This window comes from Saimiri boliviensis, chromosome 8 (assembly GCF_048565385.1).
Source record: "Saimiri boliviensis isolate mSaiBol1 chromosome 8, mSaiBol1.pri, whole genome shotgun sequence".
In the NCBI taxonomy this organism is placed as follows: Eukaryota; Metazoa; Chordata; class Mammalia; order Primates; family Cebidae; genus Saimiri; species Saimiri boliviensis.
Window position 1 is genome coordinate 12,981,125 of NC_133456.1, and position 23,705 is coordinate 13,004,829.

Here is a 23,705-nt window from a genome sequence, read left to right on the forward strand (position 1 = left end):
GAGAGGAGCATTGCTTGAGCCCAGGAGTTCCAGACCAGTTTGGGCAACATAGTGAGACCATCCCCATCTCTACAAAAATAAAAATAAAGTTAGATGTGGTGGCACACCTCTGTGATCATAACTACTCAGGATGCTCAGGTGAGAGGATTGCTTGGGGCCAGGAGGTGGAGGCTGCAGTGAGCCATGATTGTGCCACTGCACTCCAGCCTAGGTGTCAGAACAAGACCCTGTCTCAAAAAAAAAAAAAATTTTTTTAAGTTAAAGTTGGGGGAAAAAAGAAAGAAAGGGGCATATAGATTGGAAAGGAAGTATTAAATCTGTCTTTGTTTCAGGTGACATTATCTCTGTGTAGAATATTCCAAGAATGCCACAAAAAAAGGCTACTAGAATTAATAAGTGAGTTTAGCAAGGTTATGGACACTAAAGTCAAAATAAAAAAATATGTTGTATTTTTAAATACTAGCAAAGTTCCATTGGAAATCTCTTAAAACAACATTTTATATTATATGTACCTGCCAGTTTTTACATTTATTATCAGAAGTAACTAATGAAATAATTTTTTGTCATTCTTCTAGGGGAACTTACGACATTTTAGTAACAAAAGATAATCAAACCCGCTCTGTTGGTCAATATGACAACCATGGCAGTTTTGGAGAACTAGCACTCATGTACAACACCCCAAGAGCTGCTACCATTGTTGCTACCTCAGAAGGCTCCCTTTGGGGACTGGTAAGTGAGAGACATTTTTCCCCTTGTAAGGCACAGTATTAATTGCCCTTCTGGGTCTCTGTCCTTAGGCTCTTGATTTACACTATATCTTTTTTTTTTTTTTTTTTTTGAGACGGAGTTTTGCTCTTGTTACCCAGGCTGGAGTGCAATGGCGCGATCTTGGCTCACTGCAACCTCCGCCTCCCGGGTTCAGGCAATTCTCCTGCCTCAGCCTCCTGAGTAGCTGGGATTACAGGCACGCGCCGCCATGCCCAGCTAATTTTTAGTATTTTTAGTAGAGACGGGGGTTTCACCATGTTGACCAGGATGGTCTCGATCTCTTGACCTCGTGATCCACCCACCTCGGCCTCCCAAAGTGCTGGGATTACAGGCTTGAGCCACCGCGTCCGGCCCCCTTTCCTTACTTTCTTAAGTGAAGTCAGTGACCTATCAAGATGTCCTTTTGGCCTCTACTTTTCTCCTGTTTGTTCATTTGCTTTGCAAGCCTAGGCTTTTCCAAAGCTTCGTTACCACCTCTAGGAAAGTAACTCCCAGAAGCTCCTCTCCAGCCTGACTTCTTGTTTTTGTTTTTGTTTTGAGACGGAGTTTCACTCTTGTTACCCAGGCTGGAGTGCAATGGCGCGATCTCGGCTCACCGCAACCTCCGCCTCCCGGGTTCAGGCAATTCTCCTGCCTCAGCCTCCTGAGTAGCTAGGATTACAGGCACGTGCCACCATGCCCAGCTAATTTTTTGTATTTTTAGTAGAGACGGGGTTTCACCATGTTGACCAGGATGGTCTCGATCTCTTGACCTCGTGATCCACCTGCCTCGGCCTCCCAAAGTGCTGGGATTACAGGCTTGAGCCACCGCGCCCGGCTCAGCCTGACTTCTTACTTGGGCCTCCAAAGGCCTTGGAAATGCCTTCTGAGGCCAAAGTTGGCAGGACTTGGTGTTGTCATGAGTTTCTCAAATTAGATCCTACATTCCTGCTTTTATAGTGGGCAGCTGCCATTATGGTCCCTATACTTAGTCACTGCTTCTGCTCTCTCTTGCTTTATTAAAAGTCAATAGAAGCTTTCTTGGGAACTTCCTGCAGTCACAGGAGAGAGTAGCACTCTTTCTCTTTTGAACTTCAGGGCTAAGTTCTTGCCTCTGAGTGCTTGCCTTTGAGCACTTACTGCCTATGGGAATTTCTTCCCTGCTTGATTGGATGCTCCTCAGAGGCTGTGTGGATGTCTGGTGCTTTTCTTTAATATTCTCCACAGCCAGGAGGCCGAAGTGGGTGGATCACAAGGTCAAGAGATCGAGACCAACCTGGTCAACATGGTGAAACCCCGTCTCTACTAAAAATACAAAAAATTAGCTGGGCATGGTGGCGCGTGCCTATAATCCCAGCTACTCAGGAGGCTGAGGCAGGAGAATTGCCTGAACCCAGGAGGCGGAGGTTGCGGTGAGCCGAGATCGCGCCATTGCACTCCAGCCTGGGTAACAAGAGCGAAACTCCGTCTCAAAAAAAAAAAAAAAAAAAAATTCTCCACAGCCATAGGAACTGGCCTTGTACCACATGAAAAGAGAGTTCTGGGAAGTGTTAAAAGCATGCATAGAAAGGGTTAGAACCAGCTGGGTGTGGTAACTCATGCCTGTAATCCCAGCACTTTGGGAGGCCAAGGGAGGCAGATCATGAGGTCAAGAGATTGAGACCATCCTGGCTAACATGGTGAAACCCTATCTCTACTAAAAATACAAAAAAAAAATAGCTGGGCGTGGTGGCGTGTACCTATAGTTCCAGCTACCCGGGAGGCTGAGGTAGGAGAATTGCTTGAACCCGGGAGGCAGAGATTGCAGTGAGCTGAGATCCCACCACTGCACTCCAGCCCGGCGACAGAGCGAGACTCTGTCTCAAAAATTTAATTAATTAATTAATTAATTAATTCTGGATTTTAAGGATTAAATAATTGTTTTATTCTCTCTTTTGGTGAGGTGTCTTTTTTTTTTTTTTTTTTTGAAATGGGGTCTCACTCCATCACCCATGCTGGAGTCCAGTAGCATGATCTTAGCTCACTAGAGGTGTTTTTTTTGACATTGAACAGTGACAGTGAACTCACAAAACGTTTAGGCGTTTTCTGTTTTGTGTTTTATTTATGACCCATAGGTGGCACCTATTGAGTGCTAGACAGCAAGCAACAGCATGTGGGCATCTGGCAGGCTCAGGCTATAAGGTCTTTTTCTTCCAGTGATGACTGAAGATTGAAGTATCATTAAACACTTAATTAACACAGTAGCTTACATATTCCTCTAATATTTGCTTGGGCTAGTTAATTAAGCCATAGATGTTCTCATTTACAGGCATTTACTAGAATTTTCGTATTCTTTCTTGTAGGACCGGGTGACTTTTAGAAGAATCATAGTGAAAAATAATGCAAAGAAGAGGAAGATGTTTGAATCATTTATTGAGTCTGTGCCCCTCCTTAAATCACTGGAGGTAAAGTGGCTTGAATGAGAATCTGTTCATGGGGATTAGGAAAAGCTTTTAAAACTATTCTGTTGTTAGGTTTTCAAATCATACTATTCTAAACCCATTTCTGTGTTGCATAGCTATTGTGACTTTCACTTAAGGTCTTTTCCTTTTATTTGTGAATTTGTCTGTTGTTTCAGTTGTCAGAACGAATGAAGATTGTGGATGTAATAGGAGAGAAGATCTATAAGGATGGAGAACGCATAATCACTCAGGTGAGTGAGGGCTTTACACAGCTCCTTTCCTAGAAGTCACCCCTAAAGAACTAGTACCTCATTTATCTCAAAAACTTCTTGCTGGATGCAGTGGCTCATGTCTTAATCCCAACAGTTTGGGAGGCTGAGGCAGAAGTTCAAGACCAGCCTGGCCAACATGGCGAAACTCTGTCTCTACTAAAAATACAAAAATTAGCCAGGTGTGGTGGTGCATGCCTGTAATCCTAGCTACTTGGGAAGCTGAGGCAGGAGAATCGCTTGAACCCCAGAGACGGAGGTTGCAGTGAGCTGAGGTCGCACCACCACACTCCAGCTTAGGCGACAGAGTGAGACTCCATCTCAAAAGAACAAAACAAAACAAGAGAAACTTCCATATTCTCCCACTGTTGGGAGCTCTTATTATCAGGTAATAGATCATACTTCAGAGGACTACATAATAATCCTCTGAAGCCTATTGATGTCTGTCTTACTGATACATGCAGATCTCTTGCTTCTATTCATCTTTCCTTGGCTTCTAGTGTTTGTTCTTTGGATGTCATTTTCTTTTGACCCTAAGTAAGCTTCATCTGTTGCTGTTAAAACTTGGGGAAGGTTAAAGAGTTGTGTCCTCTAACTTTCAATATTTGATGCAAAGGCATCCTTTTGGCTAATCTAACACAAATCAGAGTTCACAATGTTCAGTGATTAATCAAATTTGTAATATGTCTGGTTATTTCCTTTGTGCCTTTTTCTCATGTTATTTTTGGATATAGTAGGGATTACTAAACAGTGGGCTAAATCATTGTAATGAGTACTGTGTATTAATTTTCTTTGTCCACTTGTTTGTATTTTTAATTTAACATAAATGGTATTGAACTTTTCCAGGTATAAGCTAATCTGCCTGTTTCTGGCTCAAGAGCACTGAGAAGATATATGGTTGGTTTAGGTTGGGTGATATGCTTATCCTAGAACCCAGTATTGAGACTAGAAGGAGGAATGACTCATATTGGTCAGGCCTGGGTCCTGTGGGTGGAGTTGGTCTCACTAGAACCACAAGGACTAATCAGACCTACCATAAAAGGGGAGAAGAGAGTTCCCCTGTAAGAGATAAAGGACTAACAAAAACATGATGTCTACTCTGAGTCACTTCTCCAAATGTATTTGTTTTCTAGGAGCCCTTACTGTTAATTAGAAATTGGTATATTCCATAAGCATTTATTAAGATAGGTAGGACCAGATAAACACTATAATGATGGAGTGCACGAATAACAGTGAGAACATAGAAAAGGAAGTAATACATACGGTTTCATTGAGGAAATGCCATTTAAGATGGCCTTAAAAAACAAATACAGCTGGGCACAGTGGCTCACACCTGTAATCCCAGCACTTTGGGAAGCCAAGACAGGTAGATCACCTGAGGTTAGGAGTTCGAGAACAGCTTGACCAACATGGAGAAACTCCCATCTCTACTAAAAGTAGAAAATTAGCCAGGTGTGGTAGTGCATGCCTGTAATCCCAGCTACTCGAGATGCTGAGGCAGAAGACTCACTTAAACCCAGGAGGCGGAGGTTGCAGTGAGCTGAGATCGCACCATTGCACTTCAGGCTGGGCAACAAGAGTGAAACTCCATCTCAAAAAAAAAAGAAAAAAAAAAAACAACGCAATTTCAGTGTTTGGGAACAGGAAATGGTCCTTCAGAGCAAGAAAACAATATGAGCAAAGGCCAGTAATGTGAGCTGTGTTTCAGAGCAGGTATCCTGGTATGGAAATGCAGGGCCGAGTTTTAGAAATGGGAGGTGTTAGCTGGCCACATTTGCTTCTGAACCTAAGGCGTTTAATATTCAAAGGACCTCCAATTTATCCTAAAGGTTCTAGGTCTGTCTCATACAGGATTTTCAAGAAGTGTGTCAGGAGATGTAAGAAGTCATAGTGTTTTCTTGATTATCTGTGCTCTTGAAGATAGAGTACTGTCTTCAGGATAGGTAGGTAGTGGTACAGAATGGACATTAATTAAGATGATACCCATCTTATTTTAGGCCCCTTTTGTCAATGTCTCTCACTAGACCAAGGTTTCTCAAAGTGAGGTCCTGGGACCAGCAGCAGCAATCAGCATCATCTGAGAATGTTAAAATTGTTAGGAATACAAATTCTTATGCCCCAACACCAGACCTGCTAAATCAGAAACTACATTTTGTGTTGCTTCATTTGTTTTGGTCAGCTTTGTTACAGTGTATTTTATATACAGTAAAATTACTAAGTTTAACTGTACAAATTGGAAGAGTTCTGTAGCCATCCCCAGTGTGGTATTTCTATCACCCCATACAGTTCCTTGTTTGTATTTGGAGTCACTGCACTCCTCTACACTCACATTCCTAGAAACCATTGATGTTTTCTATCACTGTAGAAATTCCTTTTCTACAATTTAATATAAATGAAATCATGTAATACATAGTTTTTGTGTCTACTTCTTTCTCTTAGCATAATATTTTTGAGATTTATCCATGTTATATGTATCAGTAGATCATTCCTTTTTATTGCTAAGTAATAGTTCATTGTACAAATGTAATTTTTTTTTTTTTTTGAGACAGAGTTTTGCTCTTGTTGCTCAAGCTGGAGTGCAATGATGTGATCTGAGCTCACCACAACCTCCACCTCCCAGGTTCAAGCTACTCTCCTGCCTCAGCCTCCTGTTTTTTTTTTTCTTTTTCTTTTTACTGATAATCGATTTTTTTTTTCTTTTTAATGAGACAGATTCTTACTCTGTCGCCTAGGCTGGAGTGCAGTGGCATAATCTCAGCTCACTGCAACCTCTGCCTCCCAGGTTCAAGCAATTCTCATGCCTCAGCCTCCTGAATAGCTAGGACTACAGGCTCACACCACCATGCCTGGCTAATTTTTGTATTTTTAGTAGAGACAGGGTTTTACCATGTTTGCCAGGCTGGTCTTGAACTTCTGACATCAAGTGATCCACCCATCTCAGCCTCCCAAAGTGCTGGGATTACAGGGATGAGGCACCATACCTGTCCTTTGTGTGGACATATGTTTTTATACTCTTCAGTAAATACTTTTTTGTTTTTGAGACAGTGTCTCGCTCTGTCACCCAGGATGAAGTGCAGTGGCGTGATCTTGGCTCACTGTAACCTCCACTTCCTGAGTTCAAGCAATTCTTGTGCCTCAGCCTACCAAGTAGCTGGGACCAGAGCCATGTGCCACCGTGCCCAGCTAATTTTTTGTTGTTGGATTTTTTTTTTTTAAGTGCAAATTTTACCATGTTAGGCAGGCTGGTCTCTTTAGTAAATACTTGAGAGTGAAATTGCTAAATTATATGTTAACTTCATAACAAACATCCAAACTGTTTCTTACAATGGTTGTACTGTTTTGTATTCCCACCAGCCATGTGTGAAAATTCCAGTTGCTCTGCATTCTCACCAACACCTAGTATTGACAGGCTTTTAAATATATATATATATGGTCAGGGCCTCACTGTGTTGCCCAGCCTGGTCTTGAACTCCTGAGCTCAAGCCATCTGGCTGCCTTGTCCTCCCAAAGTGCTGGGATTGTAGGTGTGTACCACTGTGCCTGGCTTTCATGTTCTTAATGGTATGTTTTGAAGAGAAAATATTTTTTAATTTTGACAAGTCCAGTTTATCATCTTTTCTTCTTTGTAGTTTGTACTTTTGTTGCCGTATTTTAGGAAATCTTTGCAAAATCAATAATATTTTCTCCCAGGTTTACTTCTAAGACCAGCACTGTTCAATAGAAATAACATGTGAGCAACATATGTAATTTAAAAATTTTTTGGTCACGCAGGGTGGCTCACACCTGTAAACCTAGCACTCTGGGAGACTGAGCTAGGAGAATCACTTGAGGCCAGGAGTTCAAGACCCGCGTGGCCAACATGCCAAAACCTCGTCTCTACTGAAAAAAAAAATACAAAAAAGACTAGCTGGGTGTGCTAACCCACACCTGTAATCCCAGCTACTCAGAAGGTTGAAGCACAAGAATCATTTGAACCTTGGAGGCAGAGGTTGCAGTAAGCCCAGATCGCACCACTGCATTCTAACCTGGGGGACAGAGCAAGACTTTGTCTCAAAAAACAAAAATAAAAAAGTAAAAACTTTCAGTAGACATTTGAACTGGTGAACTTAATTTTAATATATTTTATTTAACCCGGTATACCTAAAATACTGTTTCAGCATCTAAGTGCTATAAAACTTTATTAATGAGATATTTTACATTTTTTAATACTAAGTCTTCATAATCTAATGTATGTTTTACATCTATAGCACATCTAAGTTTATACTAGCAACAAACATTTCAAGTGCCACATTTGACTAATGACTAATGTATTGAGCAGTACAGCTCTAGACATTCAGAGTTTTAGCTCTTACCTGTAGGTCTGTGATCCATTTTGAGTTATTTTATTGTTTTTGTTTTTTAGAAGCAAGGTCTCGCTTCCAGTCTTCAGTACAGTATGCAATCATAGCTCATTGCAGCCTTAAACTTCTGGGCTCAAGCAATACTGCTCCCTCAACCTTCCAAGTTGTGCCTCTACACCCAGCTAATTTTTTTTCTGTTTTTGAGACAGTCTTGCTCTGTCACCCAGGCTGGAGGGCAGTGGTGTGATCATGGCTCACTGCAGCCTCCACCTCCTTGGTTCAAGTGATTCCCCTGCCTCAGCCTCCCAAGTAGCTGGGACTCCAGGTGCCCTCCACCATGTCTAGCTAATTTTTGTATTTTAGTAGAGACAGTGTTTCACCATATTGGCCAGGCTGGTCTTGAGCTCCTGACCTTGTGATCCGCCTGCCTGGGCCTCTGAAAGTGCTGGATTACAGGCGTGAGACACTGTGCCTAGCTAATTTTTAATTTTTTTGTAGAGACAGGGTCTCACTATATTGCCCAGGCTGGTCTTGAACTCCTGGCCTCAAGTGATCCTCCCACCTCACCCCCCAGTTTAGCTGGGATTACAGGCTTGTGCCACCATACCTGACTATATTTGCGTGCTTTGGTTTGGTTTTTGAGACAGAGTTTCGCTCTTGTTGCCTAGGCTGGAGTGCAGTGGCAGGATCTCAGCTCCACTGTAACCTCCACCTCCCTGGTTCAGGTGATTCCCCTGCCTCAGCCTCCTGAGTAACTGGAACTATAGGCATACACCACTGTACCCAGCTAATTTCTTATTTTTAGTAGAGAACAGGGTTTTGCCCTATTGGCTTGGCTGGTCTCGAACTCCTGACCTCAGGTGATCTGCCCTCCTCAGCCTCCCAAAGTGCTGGGATTACAGGCGTGAGCCACTGTGCCCGGCCTACATTTTTGTTTTTTAATGACTTGCATAATTTTCACAAGTAATTTTTGTAATTGATAGAATATTTTGCTTATTCTCAGAGTAATGTGGACAGAAGTTGGCTTTAATTTTACAAAATCATGTTTTATGTTTTCACTATTAAAGTACCATTGCATTAAATCAAAAAGATTCCCATATCCTGAAAATTAGGGCTTCAGTCATTCTTACGGTGGAATGTTGATCTTATATTCTCTGTTGTGAAAAAGAACTTGATGACATGTTTACAAAGACCTAAAATGCAGTACAGTCTGATTCTTTACTTTTGAATGTAGAATTAAATGTTCTTTCTTTGAGATGTGTACACAGAGTCTATTAGTGAACTTGAAAAACAGGATACTCTGCTGGGCAGGGTGGCTCATGCCTGTAATCCCAGCACTTTGGGAGGCTGAAGTAGGTGGATCACCTGAGGTCGGGAGTTTGAGACCAGCCTAACCAACATGGTGAAACCCTGTCTCTACTAAAAATACAAAATTGGCTGGGTGTGGTGGTACATGCCTGTAATCCCAGCTACTTGGAAGGCTGATGCAGGGAAATCGCTTGAACCCAGGAGGCAGAGGTTGCGGTGAGCTGAGATTGCACCATTGCATTCCAGCCTGGGCGACAAGAGCAAAACTCCGTCTCAAAAAAAAAAAACAGGATGCTTTTCTAGTGAGCTCTTTATTCCAACTGGGTAGTCATCTCATTCTACCCTGCAAAATGGAAGCAGTCCTACAAAGGCTGAACAGCCAGTGTACCCAGAGTAGCCACCACCGGACAGCGTGGAAACAGGAAATGTGCGTCTTGGCCCACACATTTAGCCTGTTTCAGCCTAACCAGGCTGTTTCATGAGGTCAGAAATGTAAAACAGTTCATCCTTTAGATGCCACAAAGATCAACTGTTTTCAACTGATGGTTAAGATAATCAGAACATGGTTCTATTTTAAATTTTATCACCTTGCATTGTTTTGCATTAAAATAATCCATTCTGGTAAAGTATTAGCAAATCAGTAAAATTTACTGGACCAAGGTCCTTTCACTATCCTTCCTTTGGTCCAGAGGAAGCGATGAACCAAGGCTTTTTGTTTCTCCTGTATTCTAGATGACATCTTTCCCATCTCCTCTCAACCCTGAATCTACCAGCTATTCACCCTACCTCCTAGGGAAAGGTTATTTGTCCTCCAGGCTTCTGAGGAAACTAGTCCACAAAATTGGATAGTAATAGTACCTACTTTCTTAGACTTCTTTGGTTAAAAAAATGAAATGCTACGCATAAAATGCTCACTACAGTGCCTGCTGGTAGTGAGCACACAGCAACATTAGCAATTTCTATTCTATATGAGCTCCCCTGTTCGTTCTTCTCATGCCCTAACTCATTCTTATCCTGTATACCCTAGTCTCTGCCGTCTTCTTTTTTTTTATCTCTCTCTTTTTTTTTTTTTTTTTTGAGACAGTCTTGCTTTGTCATACAGGCTGGAGTGCAGTGACACAATCTTGGCCCACTGCAGCCTCCACCTCCCAGGTTCAAGCAATTCTCATGCCTCAGCCTCCTGAGTAGTCGGGATTACAGGCGTGCACTACCACGCCTGGCTGATGTTTTGTATTTTTAGTAGAGATGGGGTTTCACCATGTTGCCCAAGCTGAGGTCAGGCAATCTGCCTACCTTGGCCTACCAAAGTGCTAGGATTATAGGCATGAGCCACTGTTCCTGGCCTTTTTTTTTTTTAAAGACAGAGTCTCACTGTTTTGCCCAGGCTGGAGTGCAGTGGGCAATCTCGGATCACTGCAACCTCCACCTCCCAGGTTCAAGCAGTTCTTGTGCCTTAGCTTCCCAAGTAGCTAGGATCACAGGCGTATACCCATCACCCCTGGCTAATTTTTTTGTGTGTATATATATGTATATACACATATATACACATATTCATATATATGTGTATATACACATATATACATATTTATTTATTTTTGAGACAGAGTTTCATTCTTGTCGCCCAGGCTGGAGGACAATGGCATGATCTAGGCTCACTGCTACCTCTGCCTCCCGGGTTCAAGCGATTCTTCTGCCTCAGCCTCCCAAGTAGCTGGGATTACAAGCACCTGCCATCATATCCTGCTAATTTTTCTGCTTTTAGTAGAGATGGGTTTCACCATGTTGGTCAGGCTGGTCCCAAAATCCTGACCTCAGGTGATCTGCCCACCTCGGCCTCCCACAGCGCTGGGATTACAGGTGTGAGCTACCATACCTGTCCTTTTTTGTGTTTAGTAGAGATGGAGTTTCACCATGTTGCCCTGGCTGGTGTCAAACTTCTGGCATCAAGCAGTCCGCCCCCATCAGTGCTGGGATTACAGGTGTGAACCACTACACCCGTCCTCTGCAGTCTTCATAACACACGTACACTCCTTTCTTCACTTTGTTTCTACTCTAGCTACCAGGCTAATTCCTTGCCTAGCCAGACACTTTCAAAGTGTGATCTAACAATATGGACTGAAAGAAGCCAGATGCAAAAGAGATGATTCCATTTATATGAACTTAAGGAATGGCCAAAACCTACAAGGACAGAAATTAGTTATAGTTATCTCATGGGTGGGAATGTGGTGGTTTTGACTGAACTCTAGAAGGGGTCTTTTGGAGAGTGGATATGTTTTCTATTTTGATCTAGGAGGTGGTTATATAGGTTTTATACATATGTAAAAAGTCATCAAGCTATATAGCCTTGAAATGTGAGCACTTTAAATGGTGGATGTTACACACCTATCTAAACAAAAAGGGCCCAAGCACTATCCTTCACCACCTGTCACTTGCAGATCTTTCCTACCACTTGCCACCCTCTTCTTGGTGAAATACCTCTCCCTGTTTGTGACTCTGCCTCTGGTTCCTACTAAGTTTCTTTCATGGCTCCTCATCCTTTATCAGCTCCTATCATGCAGCTGTTTGTGTAATGCTAGAACTTCATGGTGATTTGGCTCTGCTGGCTGTAGGGTACCTAACCAATATAGCAGTGCAGAAACCCATAGGCACCCCTTTGTAAAGCTGTGGCATATACTCATATGGGGCGGTAATACGTGCTGGGACTAGATTAACTCAGTAATGTCAGCCTAGCTGTGTATGGTGCCCACTTGGGGCTCTGTGTGATGGTCAAAGGATATGAAGTTTATGAAAGCCTCAGAAGTAGAGTCTCACTGAAGACATAAGACCCACATAGAGTGAGAATGCATGAATAATATTGCATTATCTGGTGGTATAAATGGTCATTGCTCCAGAAGTTAATAGTGAGGGGTCAAGAAACTGAAGTGTGCCTGAAAGATGTTTCGTGTATATCTGCATGCCTAACTCAGACATCTTCCCAGTCTTTGCTCAGATCTCACCTTCTCAGTGAACCTCCTTTTTTTTTCTTTCTATCTTTTCCTAAGAGGCAGGGTCTCACTGTTGCTCAGGCTGGAGCACAGTGGCAGGATCATGGCTCACTGCAGCTTCCATCTCCTGGGGTCACATGATCCTCCCGCTTTAGCTTCCCTAATAACTAGGGCTACAGGCATATGCCATCATACCCAGCTAATTTTTTTAATGTTTTATTTGTTGAGACATAGTCTTGCTGTATTGTACAAGTTAGTATTGAACTCCTGGCCTCAAGCAATCCCCCAGACTTGGTCTCCCTAAGTGCTGGGATTACAGGCATGAGCTACCACACCCAGCCTCAGTGAAGTGCTCTTGTATATATGAGTATAGTCTTTTGTAATATATGAGTATAGTTCCAAGGCCTCCTTCACCAGCACTCCAGATTTCTTATTCCCTGTTCTACTCTTTTCCTGTAGTGCTTATCACCTTGCAACAGAACAGTATAATTTACTGATTTGTTATGTTGACTGTTGAAAGTTTGTAGGCCGGGCGCGGTGGCTCAAGCCTGTAATCCCAGCACTTTGGGAGGCCGAGGCGGGTGGATCACGAGGTCGAGAGATCGAGACCATCCTGGTCAACATGGTGAAACCCCGTCTCTACTAAAAATACAAAAAAACTAGCTGGGCGTGGTGGCGCGTGCCTGTAATCCCAGCTACTCAGGAGGCTGAGGCAGGAGAATTGCCTGAGCCCAGGAGGTGGAGGTTGCGGTGAGCTGAGATCGCGCCATTGCACTCCAGCCTGGGTAACAAGGGTGAAACTCCGTCTCAAAAAAAAAAAAAAAAAGAAAATTTACCCTACCAGACTGTAAGTTCTACAAGGCCAAGGGGTATTTCTTTTGTCCACTGGGTGTATTTCACATGCCTAGAACAACAGTGCCTTGCACATAGTAAATACTTGGGGGGCCAGGCGCGGTGGCTCAAGCCTATAATCCCAGCACTTTGGGAGGCTGAGGCGGGTGGATCACGAGGTCGAGAGATCAAGACCATCCTGGTCAACACGGTGAAACCCCGTCTCTACTAAAAATACAAAAAATTAGCTGGGCATGGTGGCACGTGCCTGTAATCCCAGCTACTCAGGAGGCTGAGGCAGGAGAATTGCCTGAACCCAGGAGGCGGAGGTTGCGGTGAGCCGAGATCGCGCCATTGCAGTCCAGCCTGGGTAACAAGAGCGAAACTCCGTCTCAAAAAAAAAAAAAAAAAAAATACTTGGTAAATAAATTACTTGTTGAATTACCTGAATGACTGGTTCAACCATGTGGTTTAAATTCAAAACAAGCAGACTCATGCCTATAATCCCAGCACTTTAGGAGGCCAAGATGGGTGGATCACTTGAGCCCAGGAGTTTGAGGCCAGCCTGGGCAATATGGCAAAACTCTGTCTCTACAAAAAATATAAAAATTAGCTGAGCATAGTGGTGTGTACCTGTAGTCTCAGCTACTTGGGAGACTGAGGCAGGAGGATCACTTGAGCCTGGGAGGTTGAGACTGCAGTGAACCATGATCATGCTACTGCACTCCAGCCTGGGCAACAGAGCAAGGCCCTGTCTCCAGAAAAATAAATAATTAAAAATATAAAATAAAATCAAAATAAGCAAAAGAAAGGCCTAAGGCTTAGAAGGGTAACATCAAAGCACCTCTTTCACCAAGACAGAACCTTCCAGATCCATGCTGTCAACTGTTGACAGTTATATTTAATGATTCAAGATTATCCCTGGACCCCCTACTTCAGGTGTAGCCAGGAATCACCTTGACATTGTCTGTAGCAGCCTTGGCTACCGGTCTCTGTCATAGGTTTCAATAGCAGACCAACATGAGCAATCAGAGCAGTGATGTTTTGTGCACTTGGCAGCCTGTGCACATTCATGCAGATAAATGTGAGTAGTTTGTGTTAAGAGTTCAGAGATGTTTCTTATCTGTGAGGAAAACGAAAAAGAAAAAAAAATAAAGAATTTGGAGATGTATCAGTTGTAGTTGGGTTGATGTCCCCAGTGATCAGAATCCTCATTTTTTTCTGAATTTGTTAACTCTTGATTCATTTATAGAATTAGAAAATAAATACAAATCAGAGCTTAAGCAGTGAAAAAGTAATCTATTTCTTTATTCCCTGTCAATACTATGTATGGCTCTGACCTGACCTCTTTTCTTTCAGGGTGAAAAGGCTGATAGCTTTTACATCATAGAGTCTGGTGAAGTGAGCATTTTGATTAGAAGCAAGGTGAGTTTATTAGTTTATATGTGATGGTGTACACACAAAAAGTAACAGTTTGGTTTAAATAATGTGAAATGTGTTGCGTGCACCAAAACGTCATTGTTTTATGAGGTGTGTGACTGGCAAAGACCCATGTTTAAGCTTATCCATTGATAAAGATTTAGTATATTTCTTATTCTTACTGCCTTTTGCTCTGCCATGTAATTAATTATTTGGGGAATATTGGCCTACAAATCAATGAGAAAAAGATTAAAACCCTAATAGAAAATGGTGGCTGGGTGCAGTGGCTCAAACTTGTAATCCTAGTACTTTGGAGGCCTAGGCAAGAGGATCCCTTGAGCCTAAGAGATTGAGGTTGCAGTGAACCGTGATTGTGCCACTGCACTCCAGCCTGGTTGTCAGAGCAAGACCCTGTCTCAAGAAAAAAGGAAAGAAAATAGGGAAATTACATAATAAAAAAAAGATTGGAAGGGGTGAACATAAAGAAAGCTTCCTTTTTAGAGCACTGCTAGAGGAGGTCTCTAGGAAAATTATGGTCATTTGATGGATGGTGTGACATAGAAAACTGGAGCTATAAGTAGGAGGAATGACTCTTACCAGTAAATCTATCATCATCAGATTTTCCGGTTCCTTTTTTTTTTTTCTTTTTTGAGAATACAGAATTTGTTGAAACAGTTATATATAATACTAAGTCGAGCTAGTATAAAAACTTTTGCAAAATATATTGAGTAAAAGTAAGTATGGAAAAAAAAGAAGAATATTACTCTCTGTAAGATAGCTGGATTTGTTTTCTCTTTATTTATTTTATTTTATTTTTGACTTAATCTTGCTCTGTTGCCCAGGCTGGAGTGCAATGCTGTAATCTCAACTCACTGCAACCTCTGCCTCCTGGTTTCAATCAATTCTCATGCCTAAGCTTACTGAGTAGCTGAAGATAGCTTGATTTCTTTTTTTTTTATTTTGAGCCGGAGTCTCGCTCTTGTCACCCAGGCTGGAGTGCAGTGGTTCACTCAGGTTCAAGTGATTCTCCTGCCTCAGCCTCCCGAGTAGCTGGTATTACAGGATCCTGCCACCACACCTGGCTAATTTTTTGTGCTTTGAGATGAGGTTTCACCATGTTGGCCAAGCTGGTCTCGAACTCCTGACCTCAGGTGATCCACCCGCCTCAGCCTCCCAAAGCACTGGAAAAACAGGCACGAGCACCACACCCGGCCGATAGCTTGATTCTTGATTAAAAGTAGATCTGTCGTTTCACATGAAAACATTAGTTTGAAGTGCCTATATTATTTTACTTACAGTTTTTGGGCTAGTGATAGATGGTTGTACATTTCTCAGATATTCATTGACATCTAATGTGATCACAGCATAGTGTTAGGTGCATAGGATCAGCAGCAGCATGGCACTGGAATATTGGAGAGTGGGGGGCTTGTCTGAAGTGCAGAGTTTTGGGGTTTTCCCCGTACCTACTGAATCAGAATCTGCATTGTGAGAAAACCTGCATAATATGGGAGCCGGTGTGTATGTGACAGTGTGTAAGTCCCTTCTGTTCTAGAGAAGGGACTAAGTGGGCACGAATATCGCTGCAGCTCTAGAGAATGCTACTGAAATGATTGGAAAGAGAAACTTGGCTCAGATGGAACAGACCAACTTCAGAACAACAGGGCAGACCAACTGCAGAGCAACAGGGCAGAAATGCAGAAGGAAGAAGGGTCAAACTGTGTAAGCTAGTGTAGCAGTTTTATTTTTAAAATTAACCAAAAAGGAAATTATCTTTCTGCCTAGAACATAAAGTAGTTCTTAGAGATTGAGACTAATTCTTACTAATAAAGTCTAAAGAATTTTTTGCTTATCACTTTGCTTAGCAGTTTTATTTGTTAAAAAAAAAAAAAAAAAAGGGCTGGGCGCGGTGGCTCAAGCCTGTAATCCCAGCACTTTGGGAGGCCAAGGCGGGTGGATCACGAGGTCAAGAGATCGAGACCATCCTGGTCAACATGGTGAAACCCCGTCTCCACTAAAAATAGAAAAAATTAGCTGGGCATGGTGGCATGTGCCTGTAATCCTAGCCACTCAGGAGGCTGAGGCAGGAGAATTGCCTGAACCCAGGAGGCGGAGGTTGCGGTGAGCCGAGATCATGCCATTGCGCTCCAGCCTGGGTAACAAGAGCGAAACTCCGTCTCAAAAAAGAAACTCTAGATATTAATACAATGTAGTATGTTATCTTAAAAGTAGTTACTTAACTCTTATTCTAAAAAATGGGAGGAGAGACCACTAATTTTTTTTTTTTTTTTAATTGAGACGGAGTTTCGCTCTTGTTACCCAGGCTGGAGTGCAATGGCGCGATCTCGGCTCACCGCAACCTCCGCCTCCCGGGTTCAGGCAATTCTCCTGCCTCAGCCTCCTGAGTAGCTGGGATTACAGGCATGTGCCACCATGCCCAGCTAATTTTTTTGTATTTTAGTAGAGACGGGGTTTCACCATGTTGACCAGGATGGTCTCGATCTCTCGACCTCGTGATCCACCCGCCTCGGCCTCCCAAAGTGCTGGGATTACAGGCTTGAGCCACCGCGCCCGGTGAGACCACTAATTTAAGGTACAGATAGTACTTAAATTTGTTGGCCAGGAGCAGTGAATCAGTCCTGTAATCCCAGCACTTTGGGAGGCCAAGACGGGAGGATTGCTTGAGGCCAGCAATTCAAGGCTGCATGAGCTGTGATCATGCCTCTGAACTCTAGCCTTGGTGACAGAGTAAGACCCTGTCTCTTTAAAAAAAAAAAAAAAAGTGGGAGGCGATGGGGAATTTTGTGACTGTAAAATGTTGTTTAAGGCACAATCTCAAATCAGAGAAGTAGCTCAAGTTTGTGGCTAATTACCTAAGAGAAGCATTGTTCTGATTTAGACAAGATTGGGCATGTTCAGGGTGATATGGCTATAGATTACCTTAAAAATGTTAGGACTCAGATGGGGCCCTAGGTAAAAACAAACTCCTGTGATCAAACCAGACCACTGAGATTAGTCTGTGGAGTTTACATGGTACAGTTAGTGAATTTTCTGCAAAGTGAATTCCTCAGTAATTGTGTGGAGTATGCTGAGAAAAATGCATATGTGTGCAACTGGACTTGCCCAGCTGTGATCCTGGAATCAGCCCAGGTAATGTTCTGTGTCTGCTGTAGACTAAATCAAACAAGGATGGTGGAAACCAGGAAGTCGAGATTGCCCGTTGCCATAAGGGGCAGTATTTTGGAGAGCTTGCCCTGGTCACCAACAAACCCAGAGCTGCTTCAGCTTATGCAGTTGGAGATGTCAAATGCTTAGGTAAGAAAAGTTCTTTATGCATTGTTACTCTTTTTCTTATTTATTTATTTATTTATTTATTTTGAGACGGAGTTTCGCTCTTGTTACCCAGGCTGGAGTGCAATGGCGCGATCTCGGCTCACCGCAACCTCCGCCTCCTGGGCTCAGGCAATTCTCCTGCCTCAGCCTCCTGAGTAGCTGGGATTACAGGCACGTGCCACCATGCCCAGCTAATTTTTTGTATCTTTTTTTTTTTTTTTTTGAGACGGAGTTTCGCTCTTGTTACCCAGGCTGGAGTGCAATGGCGCGATCTCGGCTCACCGCAACCTCTGCCTCCTGGGTTCAGGCAGTTCTCCTGCCTCAGCCTCCTGAGTAGCTGGGATTACAGGCACACGCCACCATGCCCAGCTAATTTTTGTATTTTTAGTAGAGACGGGGTTTCACTATGTTGACCAGAATGGTCTCGATCTCTTGACCTCGTGATCCACCCGCCTCGGCCTCTCAAAGTGCTGGGATTACAGGCTTGAGCCACCGCGCCCGGCAAATTTTTTGTATCTTTAGTAGAGACGGGGTTTCACCATGTTGACCAGGATGGTCTCGATCTCTCGACCTCGTGATCCACCCGCCTCAGCCTCCCAAAGTGCTGGGATTACAGGCTTGAGCCACCGCGCCCGGCTTATTTATTTATTTTTTAATTTATTTTTTAAAGACAGGGTTTCACCATATTGGTCAGGCTGGTCTCGAACTTCTGACCTCAGGTGATCCGCCCGCCTCAGCCTCCCAAAGTGCTGGGATTACAAGCGTGAGCCACCGCGCCTGACATTGTTACTCTTTTTCTAACATGTAATATTTTTTCCCATCAACAAGCCTTGACGTATTCTGCCAGCGTTTACTGCTGTCTAGGCCTAGGTAGTTTATGTGATCAACCAGAAATGGATGAATGGATACATTCAGCAAACATTTCTGAGCACTGGTGACAGCCTGTGAGCAAGATAGGTATACAGGCCCTTTAGCCATATTTAAAGAGCTGATGTTCAGGGCTGTGGGAGAATGGGAGAATAGGTGCTGCTGGACTCTGTAAAGTCTCTAACATGGATGATACAGGATATAGTCTTTCTGCATTCATATAGAAACATCTGTTTTTGCAGGTGGCCATTGTCCCAAGGTGTAATCTCCTATAACATGAATGGGAGTGTTTAGGAAAAGGTTTGCATAAGAGAAATGGCTTGAATTCATTCTCTCCCTCACCTCTTTTTAATAATGCAGTTATGGATGTACAAGCATTTGAGAGGCTTCTGGGGCCCTGCATGGACATCATGAAGAGGAACATCTCACACTATGAGGAACAGCTGGTGAAGATGTTTGGCTCCAGCATGGATTTGGGCAACCTCGGGCAGTAGGTGTGCCACACCCCGGAGCCTTCTCAGTGTGACACCAAAACCTTCTGGTCAGCCACAGAACACATACAGAAAACAGACATGACAGAACCGTTCCTGCCATTGCCACCACTGCTGCCATTGCTGTGGTTATGGGCATTTAGAAAACTTGAAAGTCAGCACTAAAGGATGGGCAGAGGTTCAACCCACACCTCCACTTTGCTTCTGAAAGCCCATTATTAGACCACTTGTAAAGATTACTCCAACCCAGTTTTCACATCTTTGGTTCAGAACGGCATGTCTCTCCAACAATTTAAGTGCCTGATACAAAGTCCAAAGTATAAACATGCTCCTTTCCTCTCTTGCTGCTACTCTTGCTTTTAGAAGTTACCACAAGGTAACTTTACAGAATCCTGTTGTATAAGTGTAGACACTCTCTAATCTTTCTCAAAGGAGGAAATGTAGCCTTCAGTCTCCTCATTTGTCCTTTGAGAAAGTCCACATTTGTTCACAGTTGCAGCCTTTGGTTTTACAGTGGGAAATGGTGGCGGATGACATGGGCATATGTAGCCCAGTGGCGTTGTACTGTCTGCTGACCGCTGTCTCCAAACCCACAGTGATGCTTAGGGAAAGACCCTGCTCAGGACCCAGCAGATTAGCACCCCAGAGCAGACTGATAGGTCAGTGGGCCCCATGTTAGAGCAGAAAATTTGGGCTCAGCACATTTTACTGTTAGTAGAGAGCCAGGAAAGGTTTTCTGGGTTGGGGATTTTTTTTAGTAGGTTTTCTTTAACCTCTGTGCAGTTTGCATGAATGAATTCCTATCCATTTCTAAGGAGCCAGGATCTGGAGGGTTGCTATCGTTTTGTCCGACCCAAATACCTTCCTGGGCAACTCCTGCCATTTGTTTGCAGTTGCCCCTGCTGGCTAATGGCAGTAGGCTGGCAGGAGGTTGTACTATAAAGAGAGCTCTTTCCTTCTACTCCAGAGAGTTCTTGTGTAGCTTTGCCGTTGAACCCGCCAATTTTTAAACTCCTTAAAGAAGCAGCAGCTATTTTTTTGAAATTAAAACAAATTATTTCTCAGGCCAAGCTCAATGGCTCATGCCTATAATCCTAGTGCTTTAGGAGGCTGAGGTGGGAGGATCACTTAAGACCAGCCTGGGCAACAGAGTGAGACCCTATCTCTACAAAAAAATTTTTTTTAAATTTGTCAAGTGTGGTGGTGCCTGCACGTAGTCCCAGCTACTTAGGAGGCTGAGGTGGGGAGAATCACTTGAGCCCAGGAGGTCGAGGCTACAGTGAGCTGTGATCCTGCCACTGCACTCCAGTCTGGGTGACACAGTGAGACTCTGTCTCAAGAAAAGGAAAATAAAAAATTATTCTTTAGGTAATTTAACTTGGACATATTCATATATATGGAGTTTGTCAGCTGACGCAGGCATTTATCCTAAAGATCAAATCTGTTTTCAAAAATTGACAACATTTACAATTTCATAGAATTACTGTGAAGGCCTTTCTAGGTAAGATGTTGGGGTATTTGGAATTCTAATTGTTAACCTCAAAAGAAGGTAATTTCACTTGTTTTTATTTAAAACCCATTTAGCCTTTTAATTCTCTCAGGTAGAATTCCAGTGATCATCCTAACAAGGCATATTTCAGAATAATTTTTTTTCCTTCAGAATAACTTAGAATCAGATGCTCTAAGGGTTCCTAGGAGCAGTGTGAAATTTCCATAAAGATAAATTTGAATGTTGTAACCAAGTTTATATTAAATCAAGAGGCCCATTCCAATATGATTTTTCATTTTGTTTTTAACTTGTATAACTCAGTAAGTCCCTAAGAGATTACATGCTAGGGCTTGAGTCATTTCTGTTGTAGATAATGATGGCGCACACAGTCACCTTCCACTGTCCACATAAGCTAGGCTTTCTGCTTTTGCCACAGACAGTGTGGCCAAGATATTTCCAAAGTAAATAACCCACCACAACCTTGGTAATTTCTCTTTTCTTCTTATGCTTTACAAAGCAAAGGCAGAAGGACTCTTTTCAGACTGCCCTCTGTAGCCTACATTGAAGCTTTCAAAATAGTGAAAGGTTATAATTAATACCCCCAAACAGGCAGCTAGCACTGAGAAAGACCATGTGGTGATCCCACATTTTTCTGAGGATCTTTTTCTCCATGGTGTTACTTTATTATCAAAAAATTCAGAAAGCAAGTCTTGAACAAGAACTATATCAGTTTCTTGCAAAGGTAACAGGCACCTTGGGTTTCAGGAGTGATGCAGAGGTCCAGCCCTAGAACTTGTGAGGATTTTGTTTGAACACTGAGCAGATGCCTCCTCCCTACCACCCATCACACTAGTTAGGACTGGCTGTGAATTCTATGCCAGAGTCACTCCTGCAGTCTGCTAGGGATGGACCTTCTCATCCCATTGTCACACAATCCCAGTCTGTCTTTCTCTTCACAGACCCCTCCTTGACATCCCTGACTTGATGGTTTTGGAGTAGAATTGATCAGGTTTAAGTTGTCCTGCTCAGGTTGGACATGGTAGCTCATGCCTGTAATCCCAGCACTTTGGGAAGCCAAGGTGGGAGGATTGCTCGAGTCCAGAAGTTTCAAACCATCCTGGGCAATAGAGAGAGACCCTGTCTCTTCAAAAAAAAAAAAAAATCAGCTGGACCTGGTAGTGCATGCTCAGGAGGCTGAGGTGGAAGGATTACTTTAACCCAGGAGATTGAAGCTGTAGTGAGCCATGATCGTGCCACTGCACTCCAGCCTGGGGGACAAAGTGGGACCCTGTCTAAAAAAAAAAAGTCATCCTCCTCTAACTACTGATTGACATATGGATCATCAGTTCAGACTTTCACTGCATACAGGATTCCTAGGGGGTTCTATTTAATAGCTTGAGGAAGGGAGACTTTAAAAGGACGGGTTCTATTTAATAGCTTGAGGAAGGGAGACTTTAAAAGGACTTCTGTGAGTGAAGTAGGATATAGCCATTACCACAGTGCCAGGACCTGACAGCGTTCCAATTCTTTTTGCAGCATGGGGAATCAAAGGTGGCAGACCAAGTTCAACTCAGGGCTGAGGTATCCACATTGTCCACATCAGGCAAGCCCTGCACTGATGGTTGAGCCTCATGGAGAGGAGCATGTGTTGGGAAGAGATCCCTTTGTTAACCATTTTATGTTGTTCTCTTCAATGAGTTAGTGCTGATACCCCATTTCTGGCTTTGCTGTTGATTTTGGATGGTAGAGAATATGCCTGAGACCCTTCCTTTTGGCCCCCAGCATATCCCACCCACTCTCTTCTCTTGGTTGAATTCTCTGAAGAAAAGGTACATGTGCTGTTGTCCTGTTAGTCAATAGTCTTCATATATAATGTTATTTGCTGTAGACTCAGAAATCAGGGTAGAGCTTTCCCTTTGAACAGTTTAATGAGTAAATTCAGCAGCAAAGTGACAAGAAATGGTTATCCAGCTAGGAGAGGTTATGTTTATCCTCTAATTGCCCATTTTCTCTGTGCACTGTGATATTGTATTCAGTGAGAGGTGCTGTTAGCACCTATGTCACAGTGTGCAAGATTCTCTCATTTAGAAAAAAGAGCATTTTACACAGAGAAAAAGTAAGAAGACTCATGAATGTCATCTTCTCTCTTTTATTTTCAGTTGACTGATATTGGAATTTTTGTTCTTGTCATGCACTTGTAAACCAATCTTGCCAAGATCTGAGTTGCTTGGTTTTTCACTATGATTACCTCTTGTTCCTCCTGTCTTGACTGCTGACGTTCCTCAGTTATTCTATTGTCTATTTTATGGGAAGCAGCCTTCCCATAGGTTTCCTTTTACATACCTGCAGGGCTATCTTTATACTTAAAAAAAGGACAAGAACAGTCACTAACCTCATGGGGGCTTTCATAAAACTATTTAGCCCACCTTGAGCAAAGGGTAGATTCCATGTTTTTTTTTTTTTTTTTTAAGCTCACTGTAATAAAAGAAATCTGATTCAGCATTATTGTGCTACCTCAACGGTAAAAAATGTTTTAAGGTCTTCTTTTGGTCCTGAGTTCTACATATAGTGTTTGAAATGTCTTTCAATTGGAATTATTTTTTTTTAAATCATTGGGGTGAATTTTATTTTAACCTCTTTTAAACTTGTATTTTAATCTCAGAATAATAAGTGATTGAAAAGAGATCAATTCTTGCTCTGTAGTGTTAAAAATATAATGAACAGTCATTAAGAATTAAGTCTGTTTGCCATAAATAAGGTTGATGTTCTTTTTGTTTTTGTTAAGGAAACTCTAGGGCTTGGCTTTACTCTTGATTAATAAAGGCTGACAAATCATGTCTGACTTTCTGGTGCAGTCTTGTGTTATATGTTTGCCTTTTTGTTTCAGGGCTCCAGGTCATTATAGCACTCGTTTGGCAGATACACTCTTCTAGCAGATCTGGGATTGGGGTATGAGCTCAGGAAAATTAGGGAGCCCTTGAAAATTAGCCCTGGACATGTGTACTAGTCAAGGTTCTCCAGAGAAGCAGTCAGTAGGGGGTGTGTATATGTGTGTGTGTAATAAAATTTTTTTGTTCTTGTTTTTTTAGTGGCAGATCTCACTATGTTGTCCAGGCTGGTTTTGAATTCCTGGGCTCAAGCAGTCCTCCTGCCTCAGCTTTCCAAAGTGCTGAGATTACAGGTGTGAGC

The 23,705-nt window shown here is 42.7% G+C and overlaps 1 protein-coding gene across 2 annotated transcripts in view; it reads left to right on the forward strand.

Moving 5' to 3' along the window:
- PRKAR2A (protein kinase cAMP-dependent type II regulatory subunit alpha) overlaps positions 1-23,358 on the forward strand; it is a 97,137-nt gene extending 73,779 nt beyond the window's left edge. Inside the window, exons 6-12 of one of the 2 annotated variants that reach the window (XM_074403894.1) lie at positions 576-729; positions 3,090-3,191; positions 3,365-3,439; positions 14,280-14,345; positions 17,510-17,651; positions 18,897-19,030; positions 22,053-23,358. In XM_074403894.1, the coding sequence (XP_074259995.1) occupies positions 576-729; positions 3,090-3,191; positions 3,365-3,439; positions 14,280-14,345; positions 17,510-17,651; positions 18,897-19,030 (673 nt within the window). In that variant the 3' untranslated portion in view covers positions 22,053-23,358. Of the gene's footprint in view, positions 1-575; positions 730-3,089; positions 3,192-3,364; positions 3,440-14,279; positions 14,346-17,509; positions 17,652-18,896 lie in introns of both variants that reach the window. The other variant, XM_039477599.2, reaches the window with a different exon arrangement.
- The last annotated feature ends 347 nt before the right edge of the window (positions 23,359-23,705 follow it).